This window comes from Lepidochelys olivacea (genome assembly GCF_965140295.1).
Source record: "Lepidochelys olivacea isolate rLepOli2 genome assembly, chromosome: 5".
In the NCBI taxonomy this organism is placed as follows: domain Eukaryota; kingdom Metazoa; phylum Chordata; order Testudines; family Cheloniidae; genus Lepidochelys; species Lepidochelys olivacea.
In genome coordinates, this window is record NC_140415.1 from 81,570,914 (window position 1) to 81,594,730 (window position 23,817).

At 40.5% G+C, this 23,817-nt stretch overlaps 1 protein-coding gene across 3 annotated transcripts in view; it reads left to right on the plus strand.

Moving 5' to 3' along the window:
• The window catches only part of PRRC1 (proline rich coiled-coil 1), a 37,004-nt gene extending 13,402 nt beyond the window's left edge, over positions 1 to 23,602 (plus strand). For all 3 annotated transcript variants that reach the window (XM_084629534.1, XM_084629535.1, XM_084629533.1), the window contains exons 5-9: positions 8,900 to 9,002; positions 15,389 to 15,552; positions 16,403 to 16,506; positions 17,621 to 17,723; positions 23,220 to 23,602. In XM_084629534.1, coding sequence (XP_084485660.1) covers positions 8,900 to 9,002; positions 15,389 to 15,552; positions 16,403 to 16,506; positions 17,621 to 17,723; positions 23,220 to 23,429 — 684 coding nt within the window. In that variant the 3' untranslated portion in view covers positions 23,430 to 23,602. The remainder of the gene's footprint in view (positions 1 to 8,899; positions 9,003 to 15,388; positions 15,553 to 16,402; positions 16,507 to 17,620; positions 17,724 to 23,219) is intronic.
• Positions 23,603 to 23,817: the final 215 nt, after the last annotated feature.

Below are 23,817 nucleotides of genomic sequence, written 5' to 3' on the forward strand. Positions count from 1 at the left end.
GTACCGTAAGTTCTTCAAGTATGTGCTGGTGTGGATCCCATTGTAGGTGCACATGAGCTTCATGCATATGAGACCAGAAGGCATTAAGGGCAGGAAGGCTGCATCCCTCCCTCAGTTCCTTCTTGCTGCCTGTGACAACAAGGTAGAGCCTGGCATTTGTCTGACCCACTAGTTGATAACTCAGGCTAAACTTCGAAAACTTACAAGGTCTTCAGCACTACAACTTATTTTTTATGTTCAACTACCACGAAGTAATCTAACCAATATAGGCTGAACTTTACTAGTTAGACACCCCTGTAGAGAGCTTCTTAACATGACAGATTTGAAACCTGCAGGCTTTAAGCACTGTCTATCCTGCGATGGACTAATTTTGTATTTGTCTTCTGCTTGGGGAATGGCATATTCTGAGCAGATACTTGGTTTGCTTGTCCTCTGTTATAATGCACAGTTGCAAGGCCTGAAATTCCATCTTCTGGAACAGTCCATAAAGTTCTCATCAGATCTTAAGGAAACAAGCTCCAGAATCCCACTGGTGAACAAGTCCGCATCCTACATTGGCTCTGTCAAGCCAGACAGGTGACACCTGAGACAAGTGCCGAGAAGACAGATGGAAAGATCTGGTACAGGCATTCCTGGCACTGAAGCTGCCCTCAACATAAATTTTGAAGCTAGCACCAAAACCTCAGGTGTTGAAGTGAAGTACTGAGAAGGATTGCTCCAAATACAGAGGAAGACTCTCAGGAAGAAACTCACTGTCATCCCACAAGGACTGACTGCTGCAAAGCATTCACAGAGAAGTCCAAGTCCTGTACAGACTCAAGAACTGAGAAAGGGCAGACTGCTATGCAGCAGATTCTGCTGGTCCTAGTCCTGGCTCCAATAACACATCCCTCGTTGTTAACCCTGGCCTTGGGGGATGAGACTAGGGCAGAACTAGATCCATCACTGGTGCTGAGACACTGGCACTGGTACAGACTCTGGTACTGTGAGCACCTTACATGTTGGTGCTGCCCCAGAAGAGGTTTACTGCTTTTCACTGTCACTGGGCATGTTTTTCCATCATTGAGTAGAGAACTCTCCCCTGTGGTCTGCAATCAATGCTATTGGGAGACCTATGGGCTTCTCTTATCGATCTCAAACACCACCGGCCCATCAAGACTGGCATTAGACTGACCAACATCCAACTAAGTCAGCTGTACTCCTGTGCTATAGTAGTAGTAGTTAGTACCACAGGCATTGAGAAGCCAATTTCTATAACCAAAGAAAAGAAAGAGTTCTTTCTTGCTAGCAGTATGTATGGCCAGACCCCGAATGCCTGAATACCAGAAATAACCAGATTTAGGGTCAGAGCAACATCAATACCCTAACTTATTGCTAAAGAATCTCTTATCTTTGTTGCTAGATGAACTGTATCCTTGATATCCGTACTGGCACCAGATGACTTCAGGGTGTTCCAGTCTGAGCAGTCCTCAGATCAGAGAAATCTCACAAGCTGTTTGAAAACCTTTCAGCTTTTGGTCTTGTCATGATCACCCTCCCCATGACTGCTTGACCTCACTAAAGCTCTGTCAGACTCCATCCACAGTAATGCCAATGGCAAAACCAGCTGAGAAGAAGTACCAGGTGCCCCCCACAGGATTTGAGGACCTTTGCGCTCTCCTCAACCTGGGCTCCTTAATTATGTGACTTGTACAAGAGAGGTAGAAACTGAGTTAAAGCTCATCTAAGGACGAAGACCCTAAATTACTCAATTTATCTGAGAGGAAGTCATGCTGTTCAGCTTAGCCTCACACAGCTAGAGTGAACAGCCAGCCCTTTCTGCCAGATTATGATACTTACAAGAAAGGGTGTCGCCCTGTTCACCGTGAAATTCCCTTGTGACAGCAGAGGGTCTTCAGGACATATTTAGAAACGCCAGCACCAATGGTGTCCAAGACTGTGTTGTAGGCAGCAGTGGGTGCTTTAGACATTGCAGATCGGTCTATGTCCACTGTAGTGGCCATGCACAGAGCACTGCGGTTCTAGGCATTGGGCATCCTGAGGAAAGTGCATGCCATGATTGAGGATTTATCCTTTAATGGCTCAGGGCTGTTCAGCATGCAGACAGGCAGTCCTGTGCACTGACTGAAGGACTTGAAAGCTACCCTGCACTCTCTGGGGGGCTTACGCCTCTGCTCCATGTCACAAGATGTACCATTCACAGTGCATGCCATCCTACCATCCCACACAGATTGAATATCATGACAGAATATGGTGTGATAGCCTCCTCTTCCTAAGCAATGCACCCCACTCCTGTGATGTATTAGCAGATTTGACAAAGCTGTTGAGAGCCACGTTAGACCTAGACTAGAGAGTACGATCTTTAGAGTCGCATTACCACTTTCTACTACGTATTATCTGTCATGACATCAAATGGTCCTTGGCTACCCCTTCCCTGACTCTGTAGCAGGGTCTTGTGAGAAAAGTCTCAAAATATAAGTGGCCTCATTTCTTTGTCTAGGAACCATAGAGTAGGTCCCAATAGAGTTTGGGGGAAAAGGCTTCTACTCCCGGTGTTTCCTCATTCTGAAGATAGGAGGTCTTTGTTCTATCCAAAACCTGAGGAGACTCAACAAATACATATTTCTCCTCAGGTTCAGGATGATAACACTTACCTCCATCATTCTATCTTTTCGAGCTTAGGAATAATTCGTAGCATATAGGATGCATCCTTCCACTTTGCCATCCATCCAACCTGCAGGAAGTATCTAAGATTAACAGTGGGGCCCATTCATTATCAATACAGGGTTGTAGCCGTTGGACTCCTATTGCACCGAGAATATTTACAAAATGCTTGGTAGTATGAGTAGTACACTTAAAATGACAGAGAATTCATGTTTGCCCATACCTGAATAACTGACTGATCTGGGCAGTTCTCAACAGGATACTGCAACAGCCTTATGTGGTGTTTCCCCATTGTCTCAAGTAGGTCTGTGTAAACTACTAGAAATCATGCCTCGCACCATTGCAGACTATAGACTTCGTAAGAGCTTTAATAGACTCTAGATCCACTTCTAGTACCAGGCACCAGAGAGGACAAGTTTCAGTCACTTCAGCCAGAGGTTTATGATCTACAGCCTAGTCTGATGATGATCATAGTGCATATGTGTCTGGGGCTACAACATCACATGTTAGTGTGAACATATGACGCCACTTGCCATATTTAATTTACAGACCTTGCAACTGTGGCTGAGGTCCATATACCTCTGGTCCAGACATCACACGCACAAAGGGCTCACATTCCTGCCTCAAGTCCTATGGCAGCTTGCTTCATGGCTAGATCCAATAAATGTGAGAAAAGGGATGCCCTTCTGTCCCCTCTCTGACTACTCTTATCACAGACTCCTTGGAGGCGCCTACCTGGAATATCTGCAAATACAAGACACGTGGTCTTGGGAACTACACATGAACATCCTGGAACTGAAGGCCATCAGATTGGCCAACACAGTGTTCCTGCTTGTTATGTGGAACTCCGTGGTGCAAATCCTGATTGACAACACATCTGCAATGTACTCTAAACAAGCAAAGACGTACACTATCATCCCCTCTTTGCCATGAAGCCATCAGGTTCTGGATATGGTGGTGTTGTCACCATGGTAATCCCAGTGGCTCAACACTTTCAATGGGTCAGCAGCCTAGTAGACTACTTGAGCAGACATATAGTGACCAGAATTGAGTGGCCACTGGAGAAATCCATCCTAGACACAATATTCAGTCAGTGGTGGGGGGACTCCTGTCATAGACTCATTTGTCACAGAGGACAAAACTAAATGTCTGCATTTCTGCTTCAGAAGAGGTGATGGTCTCAAGGACTCCTATACACTTTCCCATAACTTTTTTCTGATTCCCAGGATAATATCCAAGATCAAACAGGACAAGGCCGGGATTATCGTAATAACCCTGTAGTGGTCAGGACTTTTTCGGCTCTTGAATGTCCCATACGCCTGCCACTGTGCCTGGACAGAACTTCAGAACTGAGATCCGATAATTCACTCAAACCTGCAGTTGTTGCACCTGACTGCTTTGTTGTTGGCTGGTTGAGTACTGACGTTGCCCCCAACAAGTTCAAGAAATTTTATATAAAACACAAAACCTTCCACTAGGAAAACTTATCCTTGAAATGAAAAAAGATTCTCTATATGGGCAACTCAGAATAATGTTGACTTAGTGGCGGCCCCAATACTGAAAAGATCCTGGATTATATGCTGCTCCCAAAATACACAAGGATACCCTTAAGGTTCACATTGCTATGGTATTTGCATGTCACACTCTGGCAGTCAGACTGTCTTCTAACACCCTATGACATCAATATTTTTCAAGGGCTTTCTTCGTACTTTGCCTCCAGTCGGAGACCTGATTCCCACTTGGGATCTGTGTCCTCTTCCTACAGCTTTTATGGAGCACTGTCAGAATGCTCAGAACACCCCCTTACCAGCAAGACTGTCTTTCTCTTGGCCATTACCTCAGCATGGAGTGTCAGTGAACTCCAAGGTCTTATGGCCAGACTGCCTTATATATGCTTCCGTAGGGACAGGCTGGTGCTGAAACCACACCCCAAGTTCATCCCTAAAGTGGTCTCAGATTCCACCTAAACAAATCTGTTTACCTGTCTTCTTCCTGAAGCTTCGTTCAATGTTGGGAGAAGAACTGCCTACTCTGGATGTCTCCAGAGCTTTGCTCTGTTACCTCAGGCTGTTGTGTCACCTCTTTGTAGTCCTATTTGGTGCAGCAAAAGGCCAAGCTAGAATGCAGCAGAGAATTTCTAAGTGGATCACACTGAGTATTTCCAGATGCTATCAAATGGCTGGGGATCCTCTCCCTCCGAATGCCAAGGCATGCACCATCAAGGCACAAATAGCATCTTCTGCCTGCTTCAGGAACATGCCTCTCGGAGATTTACACGGTGGCTATATGGAGTAACTCACTAATTTGTGTTAAACTGCCATCAGGTTATTTCCTGGTGAGCTAGGATGACCTGACTACCACAAATAGTGGGGAAGAAGCTGAAGACTCTAGCATTACTTCACAGAGGTGTACTGGTATTTGTTACAGAATTTGGACTAAAAGTAAATCAATGAGTTTCTGCTCTGTGTTTCAAGAGCAATTAAACTCCCCCCCCCCCCCCCCACTTTGGGAAGTCTTTAAAGGAAGCAGGTCCAGCCCATGCCTGCTGTTCCTGATTTGATACTTTTCCTTTCCGAAGGTCTGTCATGTTCCAGAATCTCTTGGGCTCCATTTTAACCTTCCTGGGTTACTTTTCAACCTCCTGACTCCCAGCTTTCACTAGGCAATCCTTCTGGAAGCAACAGAACACCCTTCCTGGAATTGACTATTCTCTACTGGAGTGAGCTGGGCTCCCTTCTGCTCTTAGCAGTTTCTGTGAAGATTAGTGATTGATTAGCATAGGCTCAACCACAACTCTAGTTCTGACTTCCTGGGGTAGTCCACTACATACAGCTGCTTCTCCAGAGACTTGGATTTCTTGTTTTTGTACCCAGTAACAGTTGACTGTGTCACACAAACATTATGCACTTGACATGGTAGCAAAGCCAGATGTCAAATTTTGGGAGAGCAGCACTTCGCTGTCTGAGTGATTCAGCCAAAACTCCTTTGTCCTACCATCCAGGGAGGATACTGCTTGCCAGTAACCTGCAGCAGGATCTACACTGACACATACTTGAAGAGTCAGTTACCCTATAGTCACTGGTTCTTTGACCTGTTGTAATCAGTGTGGATCTTGCCCTCTGTCCCTCTTTCTGGAGTCCTCAGCAATACAAACTTTGAATTACAAGGAACTGACGGAAGGTCATGGCGACCCTACCCTTTATGCACTCCTTTGGGAGCACAAGGTAATGTGGGGAACGTGTGCATTCCCGACTGACATAACTATTAAAAAAAACTTTCCTCTCTCATGCACACCTGCAATGGAAATGACACGGACTATAACAGCTCAAAGAGCCACGGTTACTGGAGAGTAAGTAACTATTTTATTTGCTGTATCTAATCAGACAGTTATCTCGCCAAGCCTTATACCTGTCTCTAGCAATGACCAGTGTGACAGATCATAAAAAAGTGGAAGATGTCTTTCCTCAGCCACCTCCCTGATCCCCAAATTAATGCACCTGGTTACTTCTGCAGTGCTGCACAGGGTGGTGGAGAGACAGATTCTATCTTGTGACCTAATGAATGAGAATTGACCGTTGTTGCTAACGTGTAGCAGCCATTGCTATTGTTTATAAATTATGTGGATTTACTTACGTGCTCCATCTGCAACAAAGAAATGAAAAAATCAGTATTTTGTGGAAAGTGATTAAAAGTATTCCACGTTTCCTCAAAATATTGTAAATATACTGAGCAACATAAACAACAAGTGCTTCATGCTAAGAGAAAATGTGCTGGGCTATAAGATGCCTTTCACTATAGCAAAAATGTAGGTATATAAATGTGAAGAATGGCTTTTAAGTCTGGTTTTATACTTTATTGTGTATTTTTGCGCTTGTGAAATGCTTTTGTCGAACAGTGTTACTGAGCTGACTCTTCATTGGTGCCTTCGCTAAACTAAATAAGTCTGATAAACTGCTCTGGAGTGACACTGGCATTCACTCTGATTTGGAGCAGTATTTGCATTCATATTGAATAAGAATCGAATACAATTTGAATGCAGTAGAAAGCAGTTCCACCTATGATTATTTGGCAGAGGAACACTGGGCACGTTGCCAGTATTGTCTGGAATCTGTATGGTGAACTATACAAAAATAGATCACATTGGCTTTTCAAGAAGGTAAAAAAAAAAAACCCTCCCTCTTAATGTTTGTTTAAAATTGTTTCAGTCCAGTTACATGGTGTGAAAGCATCTACAGTCAATACCAGGGACCTTTGCATAAATACAACCCTACGACTTCTGGTCTCAGGGTAGTGGTACTAGACAAGCTACAGTAGGTAATGCTCTTGGTCACCGAGAGAGAGGGGTTGTTTAATGTACATCTCAGTAAAGCCTTTCAGTAATGAATTTATGGAGTAGCATTAGTGGCAAGGTCAGAAAAGTGTACCCTAGTTGAAAAAAGTCATACTATGGTAGGTTTCAGAGTAGCAGCTGTGTTAGTCTGTATTTGCAAAAAGAAAAGGTGTACTTGTGGCACCTTAGAGACTAACAAATTTATTTACTATGGTAGTGAGAGCCCAAAATTCTTGTGGTGCAAGAGGAAAATTCATTGATGTGTTTACACACATGTATACATATGCGTTCTCGCTCTCTTTCTTTCTGTTGTATGTGCCTCTTAGGCAAGAAAAAAGGTAAAACTCAGTCTCTCTTCAGTGGATAAAAATCATGATTTAAAATAACTTAAATCATATATTTACATGTATGATTCTTTTTACTTTTTATTTTATAGTCTTAAATTGTTATAGTACACCTCTACCCTGATATAACGCGGTCCTTGGGAGCCAAAAAATCTTACCACGCTATAGGTGAAACCGCATTATATCGAACTTGCTTTGGCCTCAAGCATTTCCATTATTAATAGCCGCTTCCAGCCCCTGACTGATCCCTCAGAACCCCCGACTATCCAACCCCCCACCCCCCACTCCCTGTCCCCTGACTGCCCCGACTCCTATCCACACCCCCGTCCCCTGACCGCCCCGCCCCCAGAACCTCCAACCCCTGGGCCCCAGCCGCCTTAACACGCTGCTCAGAGCAGTGTGTTGGAGCCTGACACGCTGATCCACCAGAGTGCACAGTTCTGCCCCCCAGAGCACTGCTTTACTGCGTTATATCCAAATTTGTGTTATATTGGGTTGCGTTATATTGGGGTAGAGGTGTAGTACTTGTTTCTTAGTTTAATTGTTAAATCTCCTTCCCGCCCCCCCAACTGAGATCTGAAATTCAGTAGGAAAAATTTCACAATTACATTGCTCATCTGTGCTGCAACAAATTCAGAGCTTCATTAATATCCTTAATGCACAACACCACAAACTCCAATACAAAATTGATAAGCAAAAGAGCTTGAGCTGTTTTTGCAACCAACATTACTTTTCAATATATTGAACTTTTACGTTTCAAGAAAGCTTGAAATACTTTGATCACATTGTCCTCTTTCATCGGGATTTGCAGTTTGAAGTCAGTGGGACCTGTGTGCCTAAATCGCAAAGGTGCTTTAGAAAATGCCAACATTAAGACCCTAAATTCAGGCCTAGAAATCTAAGTTAAGGCTTCTATTTCTGAACTTTGGCCTGTGTGTGGTTGGTTGGTTGGTTGTTTTTAAGTTCACAATAACTTCAATTGAAAGTTTAAATAACGTTTAATTGTTAAAACTGAGGTAACTTTCATTTTGAAGCGACGATTTCATACCACTAAGATTTTTAATAAAAATGTTAGCCTTTAATTCTGGACGCAATTATGTACATGCTTCGCAAGCACAGGGGTGGTCCCACTGAATTCAATAACCTTTTCGGGATCAGGACCTTAATTTTCAATGTTTAGTTTTTTGCATATAGCATTTGTGTAAAATTCAACTAAGATACACCACCAATAATGGCATTTCAAAAAAGCATTAGTTCTGTGTAAATTTTAATCTAAAATTGCAACGGCACAAATTTTTACATCAGTTTTACAAAGCCTCAAACTGATTTTAAATCACTTCTGTCTGGTTTTTGCCCTGAGATGCATAATGTTAAAAAGGGTGGATTCATCTTCCCTAGATGCCTACTGAGTGTCTTGACTTCTATTTGAATGGAAAATCTGAAGCAACTTCTTGTCCCAGGTTTGTTTTAAGTGTAATATTTCAAGGCTTAAGAAAAGGCCTGAAGGTTTGAGAATAAACTTGATCTACAGTATTTACTTATTTATTTGTTTGTTTTGTAGGGTGTAGCTGGAAATCCTATGGTAAAGTCGGTGCTTGATAAAACAAAACACTCAGTAGAGTCCATGATCACCACGCTGGATCCTGGCATGGCTCCATATATCAGTAAGTACTTGAGGCAAACTTCCATAGAGTAGTAAGTGTGAATCATACAAAACTCGTAAACATAAAGAGATCTTATAGTCTTCAGATGAATTTTTAGGTACTGTACAGGTTTATAATAAAACTGATCATTTAAAAGCAGTACTGGAGTGTGGTGTACACCAAGTTTTGTACATAAGACAGGTTTTTTGTTTTAATGTTGGGCCATGATTCAAGTTACAACACCGACTTTTAGTGGTGTGGTTGCATTTGGAATGCTGCTATCTTTCTATGCCCCACTTTGCAATCAATTTGTAACTTCCCCAGTTAAACTTGGGGTTGAAATGTCTCTGATTCGGTTCAGCAAGTGTGCCATAATTTCCAAAAATAGGCACTTTTTGGAAAGTTATATTAAAAACCCATTCTGCCATCTTAATTGGATGTTTTGTCAGGATGGTCTTGGGGTAAAGCACTGGACTGAGACTCAGGGGGCCTGGGTTCTAGTCTCAGCTTTGCCACAGACTTTGTGTGATCTTGAGCAAGTCACACAGCTACATCTACGCTATGAGCCCTGCTTGTGTACACATACTCATGCTAGCTCTTGTCAAGATAGTGTGAGTATAAATAGCAGTGTCGCTGTGGGAGCATAGGTGGTGGCAGTGGACACACGGCTGAGCTATGCCGAGTACATATCCACTGGTTTCAGGTGGGTTTGCACTCAACCGCGTGTCTACCTGCTACTACCTGTGTTACCACATCTGCACTGCTATTTATGCTTGGGATCGCTCCATAAGAGCTGGGGTGCGCATGTTTACACAAGCCGGGGAATCACACCCCTAACTCATAGTGTGGATGTAGCCTTAATCTCTCTGTGCTTTAATTTTCTGCTTGTATGTTCTGTCCCTTTGTCCCTCTCGTTAGACTGTAAGCTCTTCAGTGTAGGGACTGTCTCTTTGTATTACACTGGTGCCTAGAAGTCCTACCTGAGATTGGTGCCCCATTGTGCTAGGTGTGGCATAAACACACAGTAAGAGACAGGCCCTTCACTGAAGAGCTCAGTCTAAATAGACAGGACAGACAAGAATGGGATGGGAAACAGGTGTGTAAAGTGCCTTGATGCAGCTGGTTAGTGGTAGATCTGGGAATAGAACACAAATATACATTGTAGTCCAAGGGATAGGCCAGTGCCTTATCCATTGGATCACACTGATTATTCCAATGTTGGTTGGACTTCTAATATATAGGTTGCTATGTCTGCACAATATGTTAACTTCAGAAAGATCATTCATGGTGTCTCTAAAAATTTGCAGGTGCAAACTTTGGAAGGTGAGCAGTTATCTGGGCACCTATAGCTACTTCTTCAGTTCTCTGTTTGCTGTAGTCGTCTGCATAGATACATATGAAAATACAAAAACTGAGGGAAGGGAGAGGGAAGAGCTTGGAATCTTATTTAATAATTCGTAACTGAAAGTCCGTGCCCACCCATGGGTATGGCATTTGGGTCAAGTAATTCACCATCCCTGTAGTCTCCTTCATACAACTAATGAAATTGTTGTATGCAAATTAGCTGTAGAGTAAGAGTGGTGGTTTTGTTGAGTTACTTCTGTTGTCACAATGCTGTAAGACTTTGCATGTCATAGAATCATAGAATATCAGAGTTGGAAGGGACCTCAGAAGATCATCTAGTCCAACCCCCTGCTCAAAGCAGGGCCAATCCCCAATTTTTGCTCCAATCCCTAAATGGCCCCCCCAAGGATGGATACATGCCTTTATTTTAGCTGTTCAGTGCATGGATGTAATGTGTAAAGTCACAATGGCTGAGAACTTAAATTTGATGGCAGTAAACTCTGAAGCCCAGTGATGATTGAACCTGGTGATGTTCTGAACCAAAAGAGCTCTCAGCCTTGCTTGTAGCTGTTTCCATTGCTTCACACTGGTTAAACAGGCATTCTGGGCTTCAGAGTGACACACAGTGAGCATCCTGGAATCTTAGAATAGAGTGTACAGCAACTTTAAAATACTTTAATTACAGAGTTATTCTTGGCTAAAAGGAAAAAAAAAGTAATGTTGTAGTTTAGTGCTAAAACTTGTTGCATGCCTCAAGTGTGTTGAAGTTTGTTTTTGTCCCTTCAGTAATCCAATGAGTATGCTAATGGCTAAGGAATACTCACCCGGCTAGTGACTTATTTCTACTATAAAATGGTGCCTTTGTGGCAGACATTCCAAACCCATGAAGAAAACGCAGAAATTACACTTGTTTTTGGCTTAATTGGCTTGTGAGTTGCTTGTTGGCTAGTGTTTGGCTTGTTGCTTCTTTTTTTTTTCGATCAGCTCCTGGCAAGGGCGGGAAAGCAGAGACAAGAGGGGGAGGGAGTCAGGAGTGCAGAGTGGGCCCACCACAGTCCCAGACTGCATGCCAGGGGGATGTAGTCACATAGAGTGTTGGGTTTCTTAGGGATTGGCTTGTTTTGGCCTTGTTTTGAAATGGGATTAGCTTGATTTTTGGCTTATTGTGAAAGTCGGGGTGCTTATTTACCGCATGAAAGTTGGCAACTGTGCTTTGCGGTAAAGACCATTGGATTTCATTTTTAACTAAGTTTGAAGGAATTTCGCTAACCACACCCTTCTAGTATGAAAAAAAAATACATAGATAAAAATAAAGATAAAGTTCTCTTGTGTGCCACTTATACTTTTAATAAATGTTTAAGATTTTTATTTAAGGTTATCTAAATTGCTTATACGAATCTTCCATCCAGTATGCCTCCATTTAAATGTGTTGAGTTTTCATGCACCAATGTCATTGTACAGCCTTTTTCAACTTTCTGTAGTAAAACCTACCTAATGGGGTACTTAAATATCATCCAGCATAGTTCTGATACCAGAAAGTGAGAATCGAAAGTCACTAAAAGGCCACAAAACACAACTTAAGGGTTTGTAGAAGCATGAAGAGGAAATGCTAATACTTGAATGTTTCTCCTCTCCTCCAAAAATACAGCATTTGCATTGCTTCTTGAGAATCGCTGGCAGCAGAATTCAGAGAGAGACTTCATGGTACTCAGCACTTTGGAGGTGTCTGGAATATATAATATGTTCCTTATAATGGATTTGAGAACTATTTCACCCCAATTCACCCTGAAAACGTCAGGAACCTAGGTGGAGTGGATGCAAACCTATAGATTCTTTGTCTTTTTGGCTCAAATACGTAAAGATAATAAATATTCAATAGCATTGAGAGCCTCACATTTAAGTGACAAAGGCTTATCTGCTCATTAAGTAGGAGTTATTGTGTGTGTGGTATGAAATCACTTATAAGGCCAACCAGCCGTGCAGAGAGTATTTGGGGGGCAGGGAGCCCCAAAGCTCTAGTAAATGTTGATTACACACAATTCAGGAAATCTAGAGTTAAAGGTTCCCACTGCTCTTTCACAGGATCTGATCATATCGCTCTAGGCATTTATTATCTAATGCAGCAATAAATTTGGAAACTTAAGATTCAGTTAACCAAATGAACTTGCCCACATTGCCTATATCATGTACTAAGTTGTATCAAATTCTCTAAAAAACCGCAAATTATGTCAAAGGGGAAGGTTGTTCTTGGAACTTTAACTGTTATGTATGCTGCCATTTTTTGTATTTGAGGAACCCTGTATGTCGCAGGATCAGGACATAAATTCGTAACCTTCCTGTTGTCATGAAAATAGCAAAAGGCTAATCCCTGTTATCAGGGTGATTTCCCCCATTTTTGCAGAACTTCAAATCCCTGCTCCAAATCTGGGGGTGCTAGAGTTGCTCAGTGGAAAGGTTGTAAGAATTTTTTTTAACATGGGCAAAACCAATATATTTTTCCCTTATGTCATTCTTGGAAAGAGCTGAACTGTTTTAACTGACATGTTCTAAAAAGAATTTAGCCTAAGGCAGGCACTTGGCATGGAATATTTCAGTTGGAAGTTTGGCCAAATTGTGATCTGTTCAAAATGGGGTCTTATAATGGAAGACTTTGAGCAAGCTTTACTATTGGTGGCGCTGCCAGCTCTGCTTATGATGTGAAGCATGTGTTACTAGTTTTGCAATCACGTAATGAAAGCCTCTGTTCTAATTTAGAGGAGGAGAGCTAAACTTGACATGCCAACCTTAACTCTGAATTTCCTGACTTGTGGTTAAAACCTCAAATTTAACATAGCTTTTTGCACATAATACCTTTATTTCTATATTGTAGCATTATATAGCATATAAGATGAGTGAACATGTGCTCTCTCACACTCATTACAGAAAAATAATGATCATAAACCCAGGGCCGAGTCCTCCTCTTAATAAAGCTAATGGCAAAACTGCTGTTGAATTCAGTGAGTATAATGTTGGGAATGAATCGCTTTCCTTTCCAAATAGTTACATTTGTGAGTGTGTCCTTGAATCCCGATAGCTTTGGTTTGACAAGCTGCACTATCTAGCTCATGCAGTGCTTGCTACAATAAAGAGTATACCGTATATAGAATAGTTTATTGGACTAGAACGCATTAGCACCAACCTCCTGGAAGATTTTTATGCTGTCAGGGCATTCCACTAGGGTTTACTCCTGCACAAGTCCTAGCTGAATCTTCAAATACCTATTAAACTATAGTGCCTGATTCTTTATTCATATCAAGATGTTCTCAGAAGTTTTCTGTCCTACTGTACCTTACAGTTTAATACAATTGTTAATGTTCAGTGATGTATACATAAAATTCCATTGAGCAATAGTTACTTCTTGAATTTTTTGCTTTAAACATAAAAGGTTTGGGTAGAATGTCCTGTTGTCACCATTCCGGCAAACCTTCAGTGACTTCTAATAAAGATCAGAGGGGTAGCCGTGTTAGTCTGAATCTGTAAAAGCAGCAGAGAGTCTGTGGCACCTTATAGACTAACAGATGTACTGGAGCATAAGCTTTCATGGGTGAATAAAGAAGAAGTGGGTATTCACCCACGAAAGCTTATGCTCCAATACGTCTGTTAGTCTATAAGGTGCCATAGGACTCTTTGCTGCTTCTAATAAAGAGAAACTGTTCCCTGTAATTGAGGGTTGACAAATCAATATAGGCCAAGGTGAAAACTATTCGTTTTCCAATATTTTTAAGCCTCATGTTGATTGTGGTAAATGCTGTTGTTGATGACATATTGGGGTAAGTACTGCAGACTTCATCAGCACGTTTTCTCGGTGCACTATTTGATGTCTGTAGCATCTGCTTTTTTGGGGGGGGATTTCAAAAAGCATTACATTGTGTTGGCCTTTTTTTAAGAGGTTGCTTTAATTTTCTGTTTGTTCCTGCTCTCAGTGGATTCTCAGAAATGGCAGCTTAACAGACTAACAACTTTCCAATCTTCTGTGTTTGTACAAAGTACTCATATTTGATACTTTGCAAGGGAAAATTAACATCCAACCAAACTACTTGAAGTCCAGCATTGTTTGCTTGAAAATACCAACATGTTATATTGACGGGGTTTTTAAGCTGTTCTTAAGAAGTGAAGCATGTTGCAGCAAGGACTTTTGGAAGGTGCTGTGATGGATTAAAGCTTATCCAAGATTGGCTAGTGTAAATAAGAGGAATGTAATATCTAAAATATTCTTAGAAGCAGTTAAAAAACAATTGTGTGGTGGTGGGTGGAGGAGGTGAAAATGTGTCATTTTTAGGCTTCTTTCAAAAATATGAATTGTTTCCTATAAAGTTTTTTTTTTTTTTAAATTCTTTCCTTAAAATTTATTTTCTTGATTAAAAATACAACCCACATTTCATAGATGTTAGCTGTCGAAGGAAAACCAACTACAAAGATGCGGAACCATTAGAGCTGCAAACAAGCGGACCCAGTTAAACAATCTATGTTGAAGCTCATGGTTCAAGAATATACTTGGAAAAAACTTACTTTCTTTTGGGCTCTTACAGTCTTATAAGTGTTAACAAGTATGAGGTGTCAGTTCATTTGCTTGTGGGCAAGTTTCCACATCACCAAAACGTATCAGAATTTATACCTATGTCAGGATTTAAAATAAATAAATAAATAAAATGTGTTAGGCCTCTAAATCCATATTCTGGCTTCTATAAGTTGTCTGATCTTTAAAAAGGGCTGGGCACCCCATCAGCTCCCATTGACTTCCCTGAATGCAAAATTTACTTAAAAGCTTAATCTTAACTCTTCACCTAAAAGATTTCCTAAGTAGAGGTTACTTCATAAGAGATGGCTGGTGGGAACAATTTCCTTCTAACCAACGCTCCCGTTTCCAGTACCCATTACAAGAAACTCAGCTTGACTTGTACTGATGGATAGTGTGTTGTACATGAGGATGATAGGGAAAGAGACTACTGATTTCTATTGGGGCCTACTCTGAGATGTGAGTGTATTTTGAACTAGCTTCTATTAAAATATTTTTGTCTTCGTAGAATCGGGGGGAGAACTGGACATAGTGGTTACCTCCAATAAAGAAGTAAAAGTTGCTGCCATTCGAGATGCTTTCCAAGAAGTCTTTGGAATGGCCACAGTTACAGGAGAAGCTGGACTGTCTAACATTGCACCACAACCTGTGGGCTATGCAGCTGGATTAAAAGTAAGGGGTTAAGGGGAGTATAGAAAGTTTTGTGCAGAGAATATTACAAATATCAGTGACCATGAGCGGAGCAGTTTACCTAGAACAGTCCCATCCTCTGAGAAATACCTTTGTCTCCCCAGAAAATTTAAATGGGGAAGCTGTCTTGTTCATTACTGTCTTTGTGTATAGGTGTCATCTATGCTACGTCAGTCATTAGAATGTGCTCTCAGGCATGTGTGTCCTGTTGCAAAGACAGCTAAAGAGCATAAATATATTGTCAATTTTCTGCATGGTCACTGACTGCAAATGTACATAGCATGTTGTGTCAGATCATAAGAGTTTCACAGTGTATCAATTCTTGGTCCTCTGTCTACTTGATAGTACTATTTAAAATAAATTATACTAGTTTTAAAGGAGAGATTCTCCTATGATGTTACTAACTTGATAAAGTTTTAACACAATTAGGTGATTAAATAGCCAGAACATAATGCTAGAGAATGTATGTGAGAGTAATAGAAACATTTACAATCTTTAACCATGGTGAAACTCAGCACCATTACAAGTAAAGGTGTCTTAAATTTCTTTCAGTATAAAACTAGTTGTTTTTCACATGAAGTCAGTAATTTGATTTGTAATGAACTAAAGCATATTTGAAACTGCCAAAGTTTTATCACAGTTCGTGTAACTTTTGGGATTCTAAAGGAAGCATTTTTTACTTCAAAATGTTGTTTATTATGCAACACCAAAGGCTTTTTGAACAATATCTGTGGTGTATGTTAATAATAAAAGTTACATTCATCCATCAGTTTTATGCTGTGTTGTGACCTAAAGAGAATATTTTCTAACCACTCATTACGTTGTCATTTAGGGAGCTCAGGAAAGGATAGACAGCTTGCGTCGGACTGGAGTGATACATGAGAAACAGCCTGCTGTATCTGTAGAAAATTTCATCGCAGAATTGCTTCCTGACAAGTGAGAGGCTTAAATGTATTCTCTGGGAGAAAAATCATTCTGTATTGGGTCCAGGTGCCCCATAAAGAGTTGTTAGCAGTATTCTACTTGAGAGATGAAAGGAGAGAATCTGTCATTGTATGGTATTGTCTTGGCAGGCTTTGCTTTGATGAAATTGTTCAGTTTCCTGCTCAAAAAATCTTGAGAGCTTAATAGCTAAATTCTGTCAGGTTTATGAGACTTAAAGTTGAAAAACATGCCACAGTTGCACTTAAATCTACAGAAGTGAGAAACTTATAGTAAAGTAAAAGCTGGAATTGGTTACTAGTTCTGTTCTGAAATGACAACTGATTTGGAGAGTATACTAGGTAGGTACTAAGCATCAGAGGGGTAGCCATGTTAGTCTGGATCTGTAAAAGCAGCAAAGAGCCCTGTGGCACCTTATAAACTTACAGACGTATTGGAGCATAAGCTTTTATGGGTGAATACCCACTTCGGCATGCATCCGATGAAGTGGGTATTCACCCACGAAAGCTTATGCTCCAATACGTCTGTTAGTCTGTAAGGTGTCACTTTGCCGTTTAGGTAGGTACTGACACTCTCTAGTAATGTTATGCTTAGGTAGTACCTTTTATCTAATAACGTATGATATTCTCAAGTCTGGTCAGCTTTCCTTTACCATTCACACACAATGTACTTCCCAGCACTGCTCTCAGCAGTTGTGACAGTCTCTTGTTTTGGAATTCACATTAACTTGTTTTCTAAACAAACTGTTTTCCTAAGAAAAGATGGAACTGACAAATAATTTTTGAGGTAATTAGTTTCATAATACAATTTGAGAAGTATTAGGGCCCATTTCTTGTTTGTCTTATATGATTTCTTTGGCAAGGATGTGAAGGGATTTTTTTTTTTTTTTGGTAATGTGCTGAGCTTTGATTTGTGTGTTTGTTTTTTTTTTTTTAACCTACTCTGCTCCATTCAATTACACTTTTCAAAACTACCTTTAATAGCTTAGGTAGAAGATGGTGCTTGGATTTTAACCCTGCCAGAGTTGCATCGTTGCCAGAATGTCATTCTTCAATTGGTTGATGTTCTTTACTGTTTAAAGCTTTGGGTAACTTGTGTGCCATTGCAGGTGGTTTGACATTGGATGTCTGATTGTTGAAGATCCAGTCCATGGGATTCATCTAGAAACTTTTACCCAAGCGACACCAGTGCCTCTGGAATACATTCAACAGGTGAGGTGTTTTGTATCTTTTATCGGGGGTAGACTTATGGCCTGAGCATTAGGAGTTAGAACTCATGAGTTCTAATCTCATCACCAACACCGACTCTCTGGGAAGTTACCTCTCCATTTATAAAATGAGGCTAAGGTCTACCTGAAAGCTGTTGTGAAAGTTAGTCAATACGTTTAACAGCTTTTTGCAGAAAAACACTGTACAAGTCTCATTACTTTTTTAAATTAAAAAATCCAAAACAACCTGTAGACACACATTTCAGTTTGCAAACATGATTTTTTTTATAGGTAGTCATTTAAATCCAAGATGACAGTTGGCAAAAGCCATGTCATAAAGGTCTAGATTGTGCCCAAGAAAGAAATTTAAATTTTAAAATGCTTTCAATAAAGAATAATGGGAATGCTTGAAAATAATGAATTATTAAAAGATGCTGTGCAAGTTACTGCTGAGTCAATATATTTTTCCATCATTGAGACAGATGGCAGTTTCTGAACCCTAATGCTTGCATTTGTATTGTGACTTAATGACACAACAAACTATTGCCCAATCCCACAATACGTTAGAGGGCCAAAATGCTGAGCCAGCATGGAGTCCTATTGCCTTCAGTGAACCTATATGCAAGTGCAAGGGTCTTCCCTTGCATGGTGTTTTGCTGGGTTAAGACCTTCTGTTTAGCATATTTAATTTTGGTTTTAGGTTATTTTGCATATAACTTAAAATAATAAAACTGATCCTTGTCTTGTCACTTTAAGTAAAGTGTAGCCTTGGTCTAGGGGACTTGGGATTCACCACTCCTGGATTCAGTTCCCAGCATTGCCACTGATTCGGTATCACCTTTTCTAAGGACCTTAACCACCCTATTCCTTGGTTTGCCCTTCTTTACTTGCCATCTCCACAGAAGTATTGAGAGTTTCAATTAATAGTAAAACTGTTCCAGAGGTTTGGCTGAGATGAGCTGCGTGAGTGCAAATTTTGTTTGTATACATAAATGTTAGCATTTTAACAATGTGACTTAGACTCTATTTAGATCTTCATTTATAAAATATGTAGCTATCACATCAGACTTGAGGCAAACTTTAATGACTTTTTAAAAAATTTAGTTCACAAATGGTATTTAAACTGCCAACAGTCAGCAGCAAACAGACAATCCCAAGATTCAATAGCAACAACCACTATGGAGGAAATACCTCACCGACTTTGTCTCTCCAGTATCCTGGGGTCTACCTTGCTACAACTACAATTCATACAATGTTCCTTAATCTCATCCACTTTAAAGGACACAAATCAAATATAACCTAACATCATCTAGCTTTTGCAAAACATAACGAATAAGTATTTTTTCCTATTGTTTCCCAACATTTTTTTGTAGGCACTTTCCCATGAAAAATTGCTAAACAAAACTGTTTTTGTTCTGAATATAAACTTCAGTTTCAGGTTTTGAAAACCTAAAACACCCAGATGTGGGTGTTTATCTGTTTTGCTACTGAATCCAATGGAAGACTGCCATGATCTTTTTTTCATTTTAATTTTTCAGAACTTTGTCCAACTTTGGGGAATGTGCAGATTGCCAAAAGGAAAAATGTAACTTTGTCAGTCTCATGAGCCTTTTTGCAACTGCATCACGTTGTTGACTCGTATTCAATTTGTGATCCACTATAACCCTGAGATCATTTTTCAGCAGTACTATCACCTAATCAGTTATTCTCCATTTTGTAGTGTGCATTTGATTTTTTCCTTCCTAAGTGTAGTACTTGGCATTTGTCTTTACTGAATTGCATAGTGTTGATTTCAGTCCAATTCTTTAATTGTCGAGGTTGTTTTGAATTCTAATCCTGTCCTTCAAAGTCCTTGAAAACCCTTCCAGGTAGGCGTCATCCACAAATGTTATAAGCTGTCGTGTTTTGGTGTGCAACCCGGACTAGTGACAAGTTGTCACCATCCACCCTTTAACTCTGGATGCCTTGAGTGCTCTTGTACTGTGGCTCCCCCCCAGACACCAGCAGACAAATACGCAGTTCCCGAAGTGTCTATGTCCTGTGCAACCCTGGTTCAGTACTCTGACACCAGCAGCCTGCCTACAACACAACAGCACCCCATTGATTTCCACAGGCCTCGGTTACTATGTACAGGGTGACCTGAACACACTCCCAGTTCCATATTTCCTCCAAACCATTGGCCGTGAAGTGTCCAGCCCTCTTCTGGAACACTCAAAGAATTGATAAAGTTTTTTGCTCGTTTAAAAAGACAAAAGCACAGCTTATTATTTTAACTGGAGTTAACAATCTTTTCAATTCAAACACAGCACTGAGTTGGATTATAGTGAAAAAAGATACTTTTATTAACAAAAGGACTTAGGTTAAAAGGTACCAAGTAGAAGTGATTGAAGGTGGAACAGGTTGCATACAAAAGTAAAAATACAATTTGTGGTGGCTAAGACTTAACTCAACAAGCCACAACCTTTGTTCAAGGTAGATTTCTTACCAATCTTTTTCTTTCCATCCATGGCTGACTTTCTGTCAAAGATCTTTGCCTAAGCAGGTTTTTTTTACTTACGTTCAAGCCCCAGAGACTTCAGCCCCCTTGGTTGAATTACCTGTCTTTCTCAGCCTGCAAGATCTCTGGCCCCTTGTGTCTGTCCAGTGATGGACGCCAAGATGGCTTCTTCTCTCTTCTTATATCTTCACAGACTCACTGTTTTGTCCCCAGACTCAGGATGGACCTCTGGCTATTCTTCCCTTTCTGTGGGCTTTCTATCCCCTTGCTGATTCATATGTAAAAGGACTTCTTTTGTTTTGATTCAACAGTGCTACCTTCCCTCCTGTCTGGGGGAAAAACTTATTTCTCTCTGTGTTTTGGTCACAGACTTTAAAGCATAATATCATTGAGTATCCAGATTTCTTCATATAGTGTTAATACGTACATTTCATAATGATATTAATCAACAGTGTGTTCCTAACTTTCATAAAAGACCTTACTCAATAAACATTTATAAAAAAATAATTATATACAATCAGTTGATTCCATTACTTCTTGGTTGAAGTTCAGATCCCCTCCAGATCCCCTCCAGAGACTATCTCTCCCACTCACTGGGTTGATGTCTTTGTTTACCTTTCTATATAACTGTGCCTTCGTTGTCTGCCTGACCAGCAAACACACATTTCTTTGTTTAGGGCAGACTGGCCTTATGCATTGCTTTCCAGTGATCTATTACGTGCCATCTTTTGGGTATGTATCATGATGGAGTGTCAGGTGTAGTGAGCATGTCAGACCTGATATGAGTTGCTGACTCAGAGTAGTGAACCGCCTCTGTGTTACAGCATACACCCACTCCATTGCCTAAGTCATTAATGAAAATGTTGAATAGTACCAGGCCCAGGAGTGATCCCTGTGGGAGCCAACTAGATAAGCCCTCCCAGTTTGACAGCAAACTATAGATAACTACTCTTTGAGTACAATCTTTCAACCAGTTGTGCACCCACCTTATAGTAATTTCATCTAGACCACATTTTGCTTATGAGAATGTCAGACTGTATAAAAATTTTACTAAAACAAAAATATATCCCATCTACTGCTTCCATCCTAGTCAGTAGCCAGAAACGCTGTAAAAGAAGGAAATTAGATTTGTTTGGTATGATTTGTTCTTGACAAATCCAAGCTGGCTATTCCTTATAACCCTGTTATCCATTAGGTGCATACAAATTTATTGTTTAATCATTTGTACCAGTAATTTGCCAGGTATCGAAATTAGGCTGACTGTTATGTAATTTCATGGGTTCTCTTTGTTCTTGTTTTTAAAGATAAGTACTACCTTTACCCTTCTCCAGTTATCTTGGACCTTACCCATCCTCCCTGAGTTCTCAAAGATAACTGCTAATGGTTTTAAGATTGCTGAAACTAGTTCCTTAAGTACCCTAGGATGAATTTCCTTAGGCCCTACTGACTTGAATACATCTAATTTATTTAAATATTTTTTAACCTATTTTTTCCCTGTTTTGGCTTGCATTCCTTCTCCCTTGTTGTTAATACTAATAGCGTTAGCATCAGGTCACCCATCAACCATTTTGCTGAAGACTGAAGCAAAATAGACATGAAATACCTCAGGCTTCTTGATCATCCATTATTAGCTCTCTTCTCCCCTCCTACCCCGCCCCCACCCCCAGGACTTTACCCTCAGCCGAGTGAATGGACAAGAATACAACCTGCGCCCTTGACTCCTTCACCCTCACTCCCAGAGCTCTGTACTCAATTGCTGAGCTGCTCGGGGTCATATCTGGAGTGTCATTCATGACCATATGGATGAGCAGCATGAAGTAGTGGTTGGAGGGACAGAGGAGCCTCAGCAACTTTTCTGTAACATCTCAAGTGTGGGCTCCAGGCTAGCAGAACACCTCCCGAAATATCCTGTCAGGTTGGCAGATGGATTCCTCCATTCCCCTCAGAAGGGAGTCCCCGACCACCACCATTCTGCACTGCCTTTTTGAGGTGGGGAGGGGGGGCAGGTGGGGTGGTCGTAAGCATCCTAGCTTTGGGCGCAGGTGGCTCCTCCTTCTCAGCCATTGGGATCTGCTTCTCACATATTACCATCTGTCACAGTTATCTATCCCCTTATTAAACAATTCTTTTGCTGCTAATTTAATTCTCTGGAGAGGAAACTTTGGTCTTGCATCAAAACAGACTACCTGTTGTATACTTTTGTCAATGACAACATTCATGACAATGGTAGGGCAGAATTTGGCTATATTCTAGCAAGTGTACGGGCATTTATTGTCATCTAATGGTGTATTGCTTCTACAGGACATTAGGATCTAGTGAGGTTGTGCACACAGTATGGGTATTTCAACTTAGGTAGATAGTGCACACACAGGAACTGATTGAGTCAGTGAGAATGTTGCCACAGCAAGGAGCGAAGAATGTGGCCCATTGTAATTTTAATGAAATTAGTATGGTATGGTGATCTAAGGAGTTGACACCCAGTTCTGGCATGGACTCCTTCTAATTTTGGGCAAATCGCTTGGAGTCTGTGCCTGACTTTCCACATTGAGATGGGATACTTACTTGTTTCACAGGGTTGTTGTAAGGATTATAATACTTTTAAAGTCCATTGAAAGATGAAAATCACTAAATATATAAGTAACTTTATTGGTCACATCTGTTTGGCAGCTTTTTTTATATAACTTTCTGGTAATGACAAGGTAACTTTATTTTAATAGTCATGCTGTATACCGGCTCTGGGAATGTCTAATGGTTGTCTAAGAATGTAATATGTAGAACTCTGAAAACCTGTTGGGTGAGTAGAGATGTAACCAGTTATTGTGGGACAAACTTTTAGGGTCAGATTCTAATATCCTTTCTCCTTTGTATATTATTATTCAGGAAGTCCTATTAAAATTATTGAGACTACTGACCACATAAAGGACTAATCCAGGGGAATATGGGTATTAGAACCTGGCACTTTATCTCATTCATTTAATAACATCTCCTCAAATTATTACACAGGCTCAGAGTCTCACTCCCCAGGACTACAATCTAAGATGGTCAGGTCTTTTGGTGACAGTTGGTGAAGTGCTGGAGAAGAATTTACTGAATATCAACAGGACTGATTGGCATATCGCATTCACTGGTATGTCCCGTCGACAAATGATCTACAGTGCAGCCAAAGCTATAGCAGGAATGTACAAACAACATTTACCACCCAGGACCATTTGAAAGAAGCTTGTCTCATCACACTGAATGCTGTTTTTCTGTTCAGCTTGATATGAAGGAAAAGATTGCAGCTTCTGCCAATATTCAAGTCCTCAGTGAATACAGCGCAATTTGGTAATCTACCTGTAAACTGTAATTTTTTTCTTTTTAAAAAAATGAAGGTACTGTTCCAATCATGGAAATGAACAACTCCAGTTTTTAATAATCCAGTATAATTAATGAGAAGAGAATTAGATGCAAACAGATACATTTATAGCAGGGCCAAATAGCATTAAAATTTGTCAGGTGGAATGCATTTTCATTTCAAAGACACTTAATAGGTATTTGCTGAGACACTTAACTTAATATTTTATTTACTCAAATATAACTTTTTTTTAAAGGGGGCGAGGGT